Source organism: Coenobita brevimanus, chromosome 35, assembly GCF_032717465.1.
Source record: "Coenobita brevimanus isolate Jiangsu-jjx chromosome 35, ASM3271746v2, whole genome shotgun sequence".
Lineage (NCBI taxonomy): Eukaryota > Metazoa > Arthropoda > Malacostraca > Decapoda > Coenobitidae > Coenobita > Coenobita brevimanus.
The window spans coordinates 578635-593420 of NC_136988.1; the positions used below are offsets into that span (position 1 = coordinate 578635).

At 39.5% G+C, this 14786-nt stretch overlaps 1 protein-coding gene across 1 annotated transcript in view; it reads left to right on the plus strand.

Annotated features, from left to right (window-relative positions):
- Positions 1-14786, plus strand: part of PIP5K59B (Phosphatidylinositol 4-phosphate 5-kinase 59B) — a 198714-nt gene that overhangs the window by 138375 nt on the left and 45553 nt on the right. The window contains exon 20 of the mRNA XM_080269673.1: positions 9724-9800. Within this exon, the coding sequence (XP_080125799.1) occupies positions 9724-9800 (77 nt within the window). The remainder of the gene's footprint in view (positions 1-9723; positions 9801-14786) is intronic.

Consider the following 14786-nt stretch of genomic DNA (forward strand, 5'->3'; position numbering starts at 1 on the left):
TGTAAAGCCACCTGAAAAGAAAAGAAGAGTAATAAAAAGTGACAGGAAACATTGGAGAAATAGGAAGAGAGGAGGGCAGACGGAAAATGAACGATAAAGGTGAAGGAAGAAGTAGACAGCACTACATCAGGTGAGTGGATGATGGTGAGAAATAGGAAGAGAGGAGGGCAGACACACAAAAAGAATGATAAAGGTGAAGGAAGAAGTAGGCAGCGTTGCAAATCACTAAAACTCCTATCAGCAACAACAGAGTAAAACTGAAGTCAGGTTTCAAGAGTTAGCTTGCATACTTTGATCAGTTCTTTACTGTTATTAGCTGAAAGAGAAGTAGAAGTGATGGCTTTGGGGAAAAATGCACAGTATAGGCTTTTAATCTGTCTCCTTTTGGCAACATTTTGGTACAGGGAGATGTGAATGATTAGTGATCTATCAGTCTACCTATAGCCAGACACCATAATCTTGTAAGGGGTGGCCATTTGTCTTTGACTTAGTTGTGTTATGGAGAGGAGCATCAACCCTCCGCCGGTCCACTTGTTGACATGTAGGCTGATACATAAAGTAAATGCTCGGGTATGAGAATGTGCTGAATTTGTCAACAGTATATTGGAGAAAATCACATTGCATTAATCCCGTCTACAGAGATGAATTAACTATGTTCTTGCCACCTTCTGACCATTTGATTCACTGTGGAAAGAGAAGTTGAGGGATGGAGTGGAGAGGTATATGAGAGAAGGGGTTGTGAGCTGGGGAGAAGGCAGCAAAATGGCAGGGGACAGGGTGATGTGGAAGTGATTTGTTTGTGGCCACCCCTTATGGAATTAAGAAGTTTGGCTGTAGGTAGATAGATAGGAAGAGTTATCATATTGAAGGGCTGTTTGAAGCATATATATATCTTCAGAGTCAAATAAAAACATCTGGAGAGTTGTAGGGTTAGAATGGAAAAATTTTTGTCGTTGAGTGGCAGAAATAGAAGGAAAATTTTGTCGTCTTGTGGCTCCGGATTCAAATGTACATGAACCTGGTGGGCTGCAGGATGAAGTTATCTTTCTCCCACAGTCTGCCATCCATCCTTTGAGGGGTAGAGAGGGAGTTGAAGGACATTTGTATACCTAGGCAGTAGAGCTACCAGGTTATGGTGTATTGGTGTCTATTTCCATCTCTGTGTTTTATGTTTGAAGGAGTTAATAGCCCGATAGTAGATAGATGGACGCTTTATTTTTTTATTTTTTTAAGCAAAGAAGATGGAATCAAAGGCCAAAAGCCCACAATATTGTTCTCTTCAAGAAAAAACAAAGACAACAGAGAGCCAATTTCAAGAACTGAGTGGATAGTTCAGATACTTTAGTAGCATTGCAAACTTCCCTCATTATATGTGTCCTATTCATGAACCACAGTCAGTGATACTACAGTGTTACCTTATTTTTTTTTCATTCATTCTTAGTTTGGATGTTAAGTAATTTAGGCCATTGACAATTTTTATTCATGCTATTACATGGTGGCTTTATTTGGAGGGAGCAATCTTGTGGGCTTCTGGTCACTGGTTTCCTCTTTCTTGCATTTAAAAAAAGAAAAAAAAAAATGGTGGGATATTTGGTAGCCGCAGGGTGGCGGTGAAGTTAGTCGGGAAGTGAAAGATAAAAATGGTAGATTACTAGTGGAGAAAGGAGAAAAAGTGAGCAGATGGAGAGAACACTTTAAGGAATTGTGGAACATAGAGAATGAAAGTAATGCGAGCATAAATGGCTGGGGAATGGCTGGGAGAAGGAGGGAGGTGAGAAGACAGGAAGAAATCAGTAGGATGGAAGTTGTGGAAGCAATGAAGAAAGTCAAAATGGGGAAAGCCCAAGGAATTGATGGAGTGTGTGGTGAAATGCTGAAGCATGGGGGAGAGATAGTAGTAGAATGGATGTGGAAGATGTGCAGATTGGCCTGGGAGGAAGGTAGAGTCCCAGAGGATTGGAAGTCAGGTATAATTATTCCCTTGTACAAAGGAAAAGGGGAAAAAGAAGTGTGTGGTAATCATAGGGGCATTTGTCTTCTTAGTGTAATAGGAAAAGTATACGGTAGGATACTTATTGACAGAGTTAGAGAAAGAACAGAAGATTTAGTTGGAGAAGAACAGGGAGGTTTTAGGAAGGGAAGAGGTTGTGTAGATCAGATATTCATTCTTAGATCTTTAGTGGAAAAGTTTCTAGAGAAGGGAAAGAAGTTGTATGCAACCTTCATGGATTTGGAGAAAGCATTTGACAGGGTGGACAGACAAGGATTGTGGAAAGTATTAAGAATATATGGAGTAGATGGGAAGTTGTTGAATGCTGTGAAGAGTATGTATGCGGGTGCTAAGGTTGCAGTGCATGTGGATAGTGAACTGAGTGAATTTTCCTATTTGATGGTTGGATTGAAACAAGGATGTGTCATGTTTCCATGGTTGTTCAATCTGTACATGGATGGGGTTATGAAAGAGATATAAGGTAGGGCAGTGGATGTTGGAGTGGCCCTAATGAGAGAGGGTAGTGTTTGGAGATGATACTGTGCTGTTAAGTGAAGACGAAGGGGAGCTGCAAGGCTTAGTGGATGAGTTTGAGAGAGTGTGTAAGAAACGGAATGTAAAGGTGAATGTAGGGAAGAGTAAAGTTATGGTCTTCAAGGGAACTGAAGTCAGTGAATGTACAGTGAGGTTGGTGAAATCAGTGACACCACATGAAGGCATCCCTCTCCAACACTCTTATTCACCTTAGTACTGTAAAGACTCCTCAAAACTGGATGGCTGCTTTAGGGGGACCACATCATGTGGCGGCACTGATATAACCATTCGGCTCCACTGCCTGGTTATACAGACATCTCTCAAATCCCTCCCTATTCCCCTGAAAGGTGGATGGTGGGCTGCAGGAGGAGGGCAACTTCAGCCTGCAGTCCACTAGGTGTACATGCAGATGAGCCTGGGGTTACAACTGGTTGCTGTTCACTAGTAGAGATAGTTCCTAGGTTGAATAAAAAAGTCTAGTGACAGCACGGCACAGTACACACTAGAGCACATCCTGGCATTGAAGGGGTTAAGAGGTTTGTTATCAGTGGACAGTGTGTTGCTTTATTGTGGTCTGTTCACCTTAACATGACCCAAATTTTCATCCTTTTGCAACTAATTTCAAGTATCATAGCATTAAAATGCAGTACTCTGGCTTAATCCTTTTCCTACCAATTTATCTTTACAAGCGTAATATTGTGGTGTTTGTCTAGTATTGTTATTCATGATGGAGAGAGAGTAATTTTAGGCCAAGTTAAAGTGAGAGGTGTATAGTACTGTACTGGGTGATTTGACATTGCTGTGGTTCTCCCTGCATGTATCCCTGTCACCCTTCCCTCTCCCTTCCGCTGCTAGTGATTCTTGTTGATGTCTGTTCTCCACTCTGCCCTTAACAGTCCAGGTTAGGGTGTAAAAGATGGAAAAGATTGATGAAATTATCCATCTTTTTGCTCCATCGGCTTTTATTAAAAAATCCATATTTTGCTTTATCTGAAATGCCTTTATATCTAAATATTCTCCCAGGTATTGATGAGGAGCCTACGTGTGATGGCGTCGTGCACCCTGGCTGGAGCAAAGCTGCTGCTGCTCCACCTGGGTGCCGGGCCTCCCATATTTTCCTGCACCTTGCCATGGGAAGGACTCTGGTCCGTCCTTGGTGAGGTGCTGTGTATCACATTTGGGTGATGGATCCCTACATGGTTTATGTACTGTACTGTACTGTGCCTATAGAACAGCCCCACAGCAGCAGTCTCTTACCTGAGGTCAATGGGTCTGCTTAGCCAGGCAGACAGGGGTTAAGCAACAACTGCAACCAATATTCCCCCCACCCTCCATTCTGTATATATCCTGTGACATTGTAATGATAAGGTATTGGCCAGTCTCATTTAGCCGATTTTGAGGTGTAGTTCCTCGAGGCCAGGCTACCATTGTCCAGTATGTTTAAGAGTTGGTCACCAGCACACTCCCCTGGTGACATGACTGAGGCACCTCTGGTCATCTCTTGGGAATCAAACCTATAACATCACTCTTCATTATATGTTACCACTTTTGACATTATTACAGTCATTGCCACAGTAGTCAGAATCATTGTCATTGTCATTGTCATTGTTTTCATCATTGTCTTCATTCAGTCGTCATCATCATCATCCAGACCTTTTACCCCACCTAAGAATGGGGTGAGGTAGGGTCTGGGGAGCAAGAAGAACCCTGATATGTCAGCCACACCAGTTGCTTTAAGGTGGTGATTTCCTTTTACGCCTATGAAATATCAATAATAGGTTTATATTTCTGTAATGTATTCGAGGAGAGTGTATGTGAGTGAGGTGGAAGGGGGAAGGGGAAGGGGGGGGCCAAGGGTGAGATGTAGGATTGCCGTGTAGAGGTACTGTATATGAGGGAGGGGGTGTGTGAGCTGGGGGGGATGGCAGTGAACTGTCAGAGACTGGGCAACATGGAGGTGATTTGTTTGTGGCCACCCCTTACAGGATTAATGCATCTGGCAGTAGATAGATAGATAGTATTCTGATAAACACAGTCCATATCTATAGCATGCGGATTTTTAAACACAGTCTGCTTATGTGTCAATTGTAACTGGCAGATCCCCCCCTAAATTATTATGAGGCAGAGAGAGATTGGTGTGAGGTGGAGGAAGGGCAGCCTGATGGCATAGGATGATGTGGAGGCAATTTGTCTGAGTCCTGTACACTTCTGATGATGTAAAAAAGGATTAGCTCTTGGATGGATGGATGGATGGTAGAGATATTCAGATGCGCAAAACTTTATGTACGGTAAATCCTTGTTTTTTGCTGCTTGGATGTTCCGCCCAAACCTCGTGAAACATCGAAGTGTGAGGTTAAGAATCAATGGGAAAAATAGTGGAGCGTTCCGGTAGGACGCATACCTACCCTATCATAAAGTACTGTAACACCAAACAGGCCCTACCCAAAATTAAATGAAGGGTGTTAACTAGTGCTAAAATGGCATAACACAATAAACATGTACCTGAAAAGACATTAAAGCTGTTATAAAGAGCTGCAACACCAAAAATCCTTACCAGAAATAAAGTGAAGACTGGCTTGAGTGGCAGGTGAAGGTGTGTAGAGTTGATGGGCAAGTTCCTAATGTCACTAACCAAGGAAAAGTTGCCGTTCTTCACCAGATTATTTAATTTTCAGCATCGAAGTAGGTCAACTAAACCCCAGTCACATTATGTGCCCTCTTTGTCACTAAAAGGAAGAGAGAATTTATAACAACATTATTTTACTCACGGCTACAAGGAAGAGAGGCTGTAATATAGTCAAATAGAATCAAAAATTGGTGGGCTGAGTCTACAATCTCTGTATTGGGACGGTTATTATTCTTTCCATCCTTAAATATCGATAAGCTTTATTTTACATCCATTTCAGGTATTTGTCCATCAAAACAAAAATAAATAGTATTACGAGAAACATGTAATGATTCTTTGTTAAGAAATAGTAGCACGACACGGCTGAAAATCGTATGTTACGATCACAAGCAATAACAAACTCACGTGTCTACTACAACTAGGCAACTAAGTAAATGCACACACACACACACACACACACACACACACACACACACACACACACACACACACACACACACACACACACACACACACACACATGCACACGCACACACACTCTTCCGCATCTTGTAGAATGCAGCATCAGTCTCGGGGTGGCCAGCATCGTGAGAGGAGCCATAAATAGAGCATTTATTGAGAAAAGGAGCCATTTCAACCCCGCTGTATGTTATTGTGTATGACTGTATGGCCGAACAACACTCTGTATTTAATGATATTTGTTCAGTAAAAGCCACGATGCCTGGAAAATTACCGAATAGCGTGGCGTTTGGCTTTAAAGTTGAGGGTCTGGTACCAGTTAGTTAGTTATATTGAGGGTATACTGTATACCAAGGTAGGCAGGTAGTTTTTTTTGTTTTATTCTTACTGCCTTCTGATTGTTTTACTTAGTTTAGGAAGAATATAGTATGTGATAGTGAGGTTGGTGTTAGAATATAGTGTGATAGGAAGAATACAGTGTGTGATAGTGAGGTGGGTGTTGTAATAGTGTGTGATAGGAAGAATACAGTGTGTGATAGTGAGGTGGGTGTTGTCATAGTGTGTGATGGTGAAGGGGAAATGACATTAACGAACTCCTCCAGTTTGAAGTCAGTCCTAAGCTGAGTAAAGTCATCTGTGGAGGGGATGAAGAGTGAGAGACTGACTAGAAGAGTGTAGGTAAGTAAGATGGGGGGGAGGGGGACAGGGAGACCAAGGATGAGATGAAGGGATGGGATGGAGAGATGTAAATGAGGGGTGTGAGTTGGGGAGGATGAGGGAGCTTACTGGTAGGGGACAGGGCGACATGGAGGCAGTTTGTTTATGGCCACCTCTTATGGGATTAAGGCGTCTGGCTATAGATAGATAGAAAAGAGAATGTAAGATTAAAATATAAGTAAACTAGTCACGGGAAGAAGTGTGAAAAATATCCATGTACTGAAAGGGTTAATTTTACATAAAAATAAAAAGTTTTCATTCCTGTAACTGATTTTCAAATTGAGTGAAATATTCAAAATAATTTTACAATGCAAAGTTGCCATACCGGTGAATGTTGTTGCGGTTTTTACTTTTATTGTTACAATTAGTAGTAGTAGTAGTAGTATTTTCTTGTTAGTAGTAGTATTTATTATTTTATTATTATTATTATTTTTGTTTATTTTTGCTTATCTGACACTTTTGATTTTTGAGAGCACTGTAGAACTTACTTTGTTTCACCCCTTCATTGTGATGACATTTTGCCATCTTATTCGTGCTCTCTCTGCATGGTTATATACAACACTGTATTTGTCTTTATGCCCCTTAGACTTTTACGGTAGGAGTGGTCAAATGTAACCTTTATTATTATTATTTAACTCTCATCTTAAATGTCGAGACCAACTGCCTAGCCCCGGGCTCCTACGCTCCTCATGGGGCAGTGTAGGATTGGATGATGGGTGGATGGATTATTATTATCACTAGTTTATATCCAAGGGGTGGTTGGGGTTTATTTTTCACGTAATGCCACTCGGATGAGTGAGGCTGATCACTGTCATCTTAAATGTCAGAACGAACTTGCCTAGCCCCGGGCTCCTATGTTCCTCATGGGGCAACGCTGGATTAGATGATGAATGAAAGAATGAATTATTTATATATTTATACTCTTATACCCCATTTTACTCTAACAGTGTAAAACTAACATCTCTCCATCTTCAGTTATGGGCTGTTACAAGAAATTAGCAGAACTTAGTGTTAGTCATATTAAAAGAGAGAGAGAGAGAGAGAAATTGTGGAAAGGATTTAGAGCTGTAGCATTGTCATTTGCATCCACTGAGCTATGAGGTTAGAGCTGGAATTCTTTAGTTTCTCTTAACATTTCAGGCTGTACTCATTAAAGACGGTTCTATATAGCCCGTTAGAGAAAATAAGGAATTCAAACTCTAACATGTCTGTCCCACCCAACATTTCCAGTAGTGGAAAACATTGAAAGTTAGATGACCAGTATAGAGAGAGGCAGGTTAGAGTTTGAATACTTTCTCTAATGTTTTGGGCTACACTCTCTGAAGATGGGTTCCGTTTACCCTGAAACATTAGAGAAAGTAAAGAATTCAGGCTCTAAAATGCCTCTCCCTCACCCAACACGTAAGAATTCAAACTCTAACCTGTCTCTCTATCACCCAACACTAAGAATTCAAACTCTAACCTGTCTCTCCCTCACCCAACATCAAGTATTCAAACTCTAACCTGTCTCTCTTTCACCCAGCATTAAGAATTCAAACTCTGACCTGTCTCTCCCTCACCCAACATCAAGAATTCAAACTCTAACCTGTCTCTCTCTCTCTCACCCAACATTAAGAATTCAAACTCTAACCTGTCTCTCTCTCTCTCACCCAACATTAAGAATTCAAGCTCTAACCTCTCTCTCTCTCTCTCTCTCTCTCTCTCTCTCTCTCTCTCTCTTTGAGGTGTGATATGCAGACTAAATCACCAAGGAAGAGGTGTTAAGGTATCTCCACAGCCACATAGAATATAACCCTGAGTCTCAAGGTACAGCCATGAGCAAAAGTAATCTAAAATACGCAGGCAGCATTGTGTCCCTCCATATTTCTCAATCCTTCTCAAGCAACAGAGAGCACTCCTCTTCCACGTACTCCTCTGCTCTGTGCTTCATAAAAAAAAGAAAAAGAAAGAAAGAAAAAAAAGAAAATTACATATACAGAGCACCTTAATCAAAGCCACAGCAAAAAATTAGATTGTGGGGGGGAAAAAAAAAAAAAAAAAAAAAAGGCATTTTTGAAAGTCACAAACCAAAAAATAGTGTGAAACAAAAATTTACCCTGCAGTGTTTTTCAAGGTCGCAGGTAGAAAAGTCAAGTGTCCAGGAAAAAAAATCATGTAACATTTTTCAGTCAGCTAAAACTTAGGTCATGCATTAAAATACATAGCTTGCAACATTTTTCAGAATCATAGTGAAAAAGAGTAAAGCATGCAACAAAACTACTGTATATCCAGCCACATATTTCAAAGCCTCAGCCAAAAAATTCATCATGCAACAAAAAAATATACCGTAGCATTTTTCAGTCAGAAAAAAATATATATATACAGTAAAACCTCGATATATCAGACTTCAGCAGACCGGAATTTGCTTTTATCGGACTTGAGGAGCTACCGGACTTAATTACTATATATCGGAAAAAGTCCGGTAAAGCCAAATGCAGTCCGGACTACCTGACCACTTCAGCTATGTTCACCACAATGAGGTAAATAAGAGACATGTTTATCAGTGTACAGTACAGTATTATTATATGTATTATACCATTTGATTAATGTAGTGAAGGTATAACACAGGACAGTACCGTAATGGTAGTCAAAACAGTCTAAAAACCGTTCATGCGATCCGGACTAATGTCTGATATATCGGAAAAATTCTGGGGTAGTAGGGTGAAGTCCAGATGTTGCTGTTATCAGAAATTCGCATTTTTCGGAATGGTTTGGGCCCCAATTAGTCCATTATAGTGAGGTCTTACTGTATATACATCCTGCAACATTTTTCAGTCATGGCCAAGAAATCATTCAGCAAAAATATATCCTGCAATGTTTTTCAAGGTCACAGCCAGAAAAATGTATCATGCAGAAAGAAAAATCATGTAAAGATTTTCAGTCAACCAAAAATAGTGTGTGCAGCAAAAATTATCCTGCAGCATTTTCAGGGTCACAGCCCAGAAAATAAATTGTGCAACAGTTTGCAAGGTCACAGCTCAAAAAATAGATCATGTGACAAAAATAAATCCTGCGACATATTTCAGGGTCTCAGCCAAAAACAGTGTGCAGCAAAAAAAAATCATGTGTAATTTTTCAGTCAACCTAATAACTGACCATGCAACAAAAATATATCCTGCAGTATATTTTGAGGCCACAGCCAAAAAAGTGGATCATGCAGAAAGAAAAATCATATAACATTTGTCAGTCACAAGCCAAAAATTTATCATGCCGCAAAAAATATCCTGCAACATTTTTCGAGGTCACGGTCAAAAAGTGGATCGTGCAACATTTTTCAAAGCCACATCAGGCAGAAAAACGTTTGCAGACTTTTGCTCGTGGGTGTACAGTGACTAAGTCCGCTGCTCCTCCCCCCCAGGGTGTCCCACTACTCCAGTCCGCAGTCTTAACACCACCCAGGAGTCCAACGATATACTCTTCCATGAAACCGAAATGGTGAGTGCCCTTTCCTGCATTTTGCTTTAATGATGTGCATATCCCCCCCCTCGCACCCACCCACCACAGCAAGTTCTTGTTAGATGTTGACATTGGGGTCCAGAATTTATAAATATCTGTTTCTGGCACGTAATCAGAGTCCAGTCCAAAGAAAATAGCAGCTGTACCATGACCAGTCTCTGAGAATTCTTTTAAGAGGAAGCATGGTGCCATTTGATAGATTGTTCCAAAATATTGCAAGACCTCCTGTACAGCAAGTATGATTTATTAGGTGGAATCTCACTAACCATTTATATATTTTTTATTTATTTACTTTGGATGTAACGAAAATAAAGTAACATGTAACGAGGACTTTCTGTTTAGCGATACCCAAGTTGGTGTTGGGTTGCTGTGTGGTAGAGTAATTGCCGTCAGTTTTGCTTAATCCATTCTGCCTCATAAGCATGCCAGTGAAAGTAAAAGCTTTTTGTGTGTTGTGACGATTTGTTGATCTGAAAAAAATATATCCACACTGAGTTGGGTTTGTGATTTTACAGATTGCCAGATGTAGATTTCACGGATTCAGTTTTATCATAGTGTTATACATGGGAAGCATTGGGTTAGGTTAGGATTAAACCGGAAGTAGGCTTGCTTGTGAGTCCAAATTTCAAAATATAACACTACCACTCTACAACATTTCGAAAAATTTAATCCGTAAACTTTAAATCCATAAAATCACAATGCCGAGAATGAAGATGTTGTTTATTGAGGAGATGTATAAATGTGGGTATAATTTTTCAATGTGTGTATTATTTTCTGTTGCAAATGTATGCAGATTTTCTTTACCATTTAGCATATTGTTTCACATTATTCCAGTTACCCACCTTGAGCTATATGTGTAAGTACAATATTGTGAGCTTATGTTTTCATTTTATTATGCTGATTTATTGCTTTATTTCTCCAAAGGAAGAGTGAATATTACCAGGAATTTTGTATATTATCAAAAGGTACCCATATGTGTTATTTTATTATATTTTTTAATTATTATTATTTTTAATGTTTGATCTAAAGTATTTTATTAGTTACTGCCAAATGATGCTGCAGTGACTTATGTGGAATTTTGTTTATCTTTATTTTTATTATTTTATTTTGTATTATATATTTTTTTATGATGCCAGGTCCCGTGTGGAGCAGTCTGCTTGACATTTTATTTATTTATGTATTTTTTAATTTTATTTATTATTGTCACTTGTATTTATTTATTTATTTATTTTTTATGATGATGCCAGTTCCCTTGTGTGGTGTTGTATTCAAAACCTGGTGTGTATTATGCATGAAGATGGCTGCCGCTCTGTATAATTTTTCATGTTTTTCTCAGTAGTTTATGTTGGTTTATATTTATTACAAGATACGAGTCTGATGCTCTCTGACAAAGTAGAGTATATATGTACTGTGTTTACTAACCATGAAAATATCGGTGGCCGCGATTTACCTGTATCATTTTAGTCATTTGTTAGAACCATATTCATTGATCTTCATGTGCAAGAACTTTGAAAGACAGAATTTACCCGATATAAGGTTTATGGAACTGACAGTATGGGTTCCTTTATTGGTTTTTAGGAATTTGTAGATGTGATAAAGGAGAAGCTGGCTCGTGCTTGAATCTAAGTGTAAGATTTTTGTTTTGATAAGTGAGTGAAGCTACTCTTGTAATTATTCCTTGTCTTATAATGATATTGAGTCAGGCATTAAAGACTATATCTCTGTACAGTGTGCACAAGAAAGACTTGAAGGTTGTTGTGGCTCCAGACTCCTCAGGATGTTAACCTGTAGGACTGCAGGTTGATGCTGCCTTTCTCCTGCAGTCCACCATCCTTCTTTCAGGCAATAAGGAGGGAGATGAAAGACACAAAATTAACCCAGCTCGTAATAATGTTTGCATAACATGTACATCTTTTTTTCTGCCAGACTCACATTAAGAATTGGCCTGAGTATCTGGCAGCAGGTACAGCTGTCACAGTACAGCATTGTTGTTGATGTACAGTTGACAGAGGAAATACACTGCAGTATTCAGTACACCTCACTGATGGCAGTAATGCAGCATTCACAGGTTACTTTATTAGCACAGGTAGCAGCGTGCAGCACCTATGACACGGTACATCATAAAATCACGCACTAAAATTATTTATTTATTTTTTTACACCAAAATGTTGTTATTTTTTTGCACTAAAATGTAAATCTTTTTTTTTTTTTTACACGAGTATTTTTTTTTTTTTTTTTTTTTTTTTTTTTTTTTTTTTTTAAAAGTAAATTATTATTATTTTTTTTAGACAAATGTAAATCATTTTTTTTTTTTTTTTTTTTTTACTCTAAAGTGTATTATTACTATTATTATTTTGTACAGCAATACGTCCTTGTACTATCTTTTGAGACATTAGTGTTTCTATAATATGCCCATTGATAATCAAAAGTAACCTGTACAGTGGTTCATCTCCTCCACTCCTCTTCCACCTTCACTTGCATTCACCTTCACACTCATCTGGTTTGTTTTCACCTGATGGAACTGAGCCACTCCCACACCTTGGACACTAAGTTTTAATTGCATGCAGGTCAGTGAGTCGTAGTTATGGGTTAGGAATGCGTGTCTTCTCTCCTTGGTTACTAGTCAGTCGACCCCACAGTCAGAACACACCTGACTGTCAACTGATCCGAAATGGGTTGGGAATCATCATCACGTTAGTATAAATGCAAAATACCAACCATGTTTCACCTTTTATCTCTTAAGGGGTGGCCACAAACAAACTGCCTCCATGTCACCCTTTCCCCTGCCATTTCACTACCCTCCCTCCAGCTCACAACCCCCTTTGTCATATACCTCCCCACTCCATCCCTCCATCTCATCCTCATCCTGCTTCCCCTTCACCTCACTCACATACACTCTCCTCATTAGTCTCTCACTCTCCTTCCCCTTAACTCACCATTCCATCCCTTTATCACACCCTCATTTTTTTATTTATTTGTGTGTGTATATTCTGTGTGAGGTAATTTTGAACTAATTAATTTATTCCTTCCAAAGAAAACTCGCCGCTTCTGATGCCATTCTACTGACGTATGATTTTTGTTTTAATGGTGTGTGTTTTTCCAATAGTTTAGGAGAAATTAGACTGCGTTTTTAGCCTTTTTTCTATAGATTTGTTATGTTTTTTGGAGTAGTTTTTAAAATGTAGTGCATAGTTGGTTTGGTTTGTTGATGTAGATAGATTAGGAAAGACTGTGAAGTTAAATGCCTCCTATAACTGTACACACACACACACACACACACACACACACACACACACACACACACACACACACACACACACACACACATCGCTCGCTGGTCTGGTAGACGGGAGTTCGAGTCTCGCTCAGGTTGCGAAAAGTTTCACTGACAAAGTGGGTGGTTACTGTCCCCCTTGAGCAAGGGGACGGGTGTGTGCGTGTGTGAAGGTCACAGCCTTGCTCTTAGATCGGACTATATGAGCTCTCAGCTCCCTTCCGGGAGGGTAAAAGCTGACGATCACGACCATCAAGTGATCCTGACCGACCCGGTGAATTACACACACACACACACATGTAACCAATTTGTTGAGCTACTATGACAGGGTAACAGACACATTACAGGAAAGGAAGGATGGGTGGACAGTATCTATTTAGATTTCAAGAAAGCTTTTGACAAAGTACCACACCAAAGACTTTTATGGAAACTGTACCATCAAGGAGGAATTCAAGGCAAACTGTTTTGTTGGATGCAAGATTTTCTCATAAGAGAAATGAGAACAGTACTATGGGGAAATTACTCATCACGGAAAGAAGTGACTAGTGGAGTACCACAGGGCTCAGTGCTGGCACCAGTTATATTTTTAGTGTATATAAATGATATAGACAGTAACATTGGAAATGAAAGCTATCTAATTATGTTTGCAGATGATGCAAAAATACAAGGGTGAATTACTAACACAGACACATGTGAAGAGCTACAAGAAGAATTAAATAAACTTCATGAATGGAGTAATACATGGCAAATGGAATTCAGTGTGGACAAGTGTCATGTAATCAAGTTTGGTAAAAGTGGAAAAAGACCTGATTGGGATTATACGTTAGGAAATAAAACCCTACACACATCAGAAAGAGAGAAGGACCTAGGTGTGATTATCAGTAACAGACTATCTCCGGCTGACCACATCAGCGAGAAGGTACGGAACATGTATACACTGCTTGCAAATATGAGAATAGCATTCACATACATAAATGAAGACATGCTAAGAAAGATAATAATCATTCATCAGACCAACCCTGGAGTATGCATCAGTAGTCTGGAGTCCTCATCTCAAAAAAGACATAGATAAGATTGAAAAAGTTCAAAGGGCCATTACAAGATAAGTACCAAGCTTAAGGGATCTAAGCTACGAAGAAAGACTAGAAAAACTGAATCTGTCAACACTACAGGAAAGAAGGAAAAGAGAAGACATGATTACGCTATATAAATGCATGTCAGGGAAGGAGAAAGTAGATATAAATGAGTACATAAGCTATGGGGATGTATCAGCAAGAGGACACTGCAAAAAACTGCATAAAAAGAGAGGCAATAGAGACGTAAGGAAATTTAGTTTCCCAAATAGGACAATTGATCAATGGAATGCACTACCGAATGAAATAGTGTGTGCCAAAACAATTCATAAATTCAAGGATATGTACGATAAAAATGGTTTAAGACACGGGACAGTACGAGCTGGACTCATTCCTGTAAAGATACAATTAGGTAAGAACACTCTCTCTCTCCTTCTCTCTCTCTCTCTCTCTCTCTCTCTCTCTCACAGCTTAAACTTGCTATCTCTCCATCATGAATGCTATATTGCAGAAATAGATTGGCATGACAGAATAATCAGCTGTGTGGATTGGGTTGTGATATTTTTGTACACATTGTTGGCCATGTGGAGAGGAAGGAGGGCAAGAGCCTAACATGGA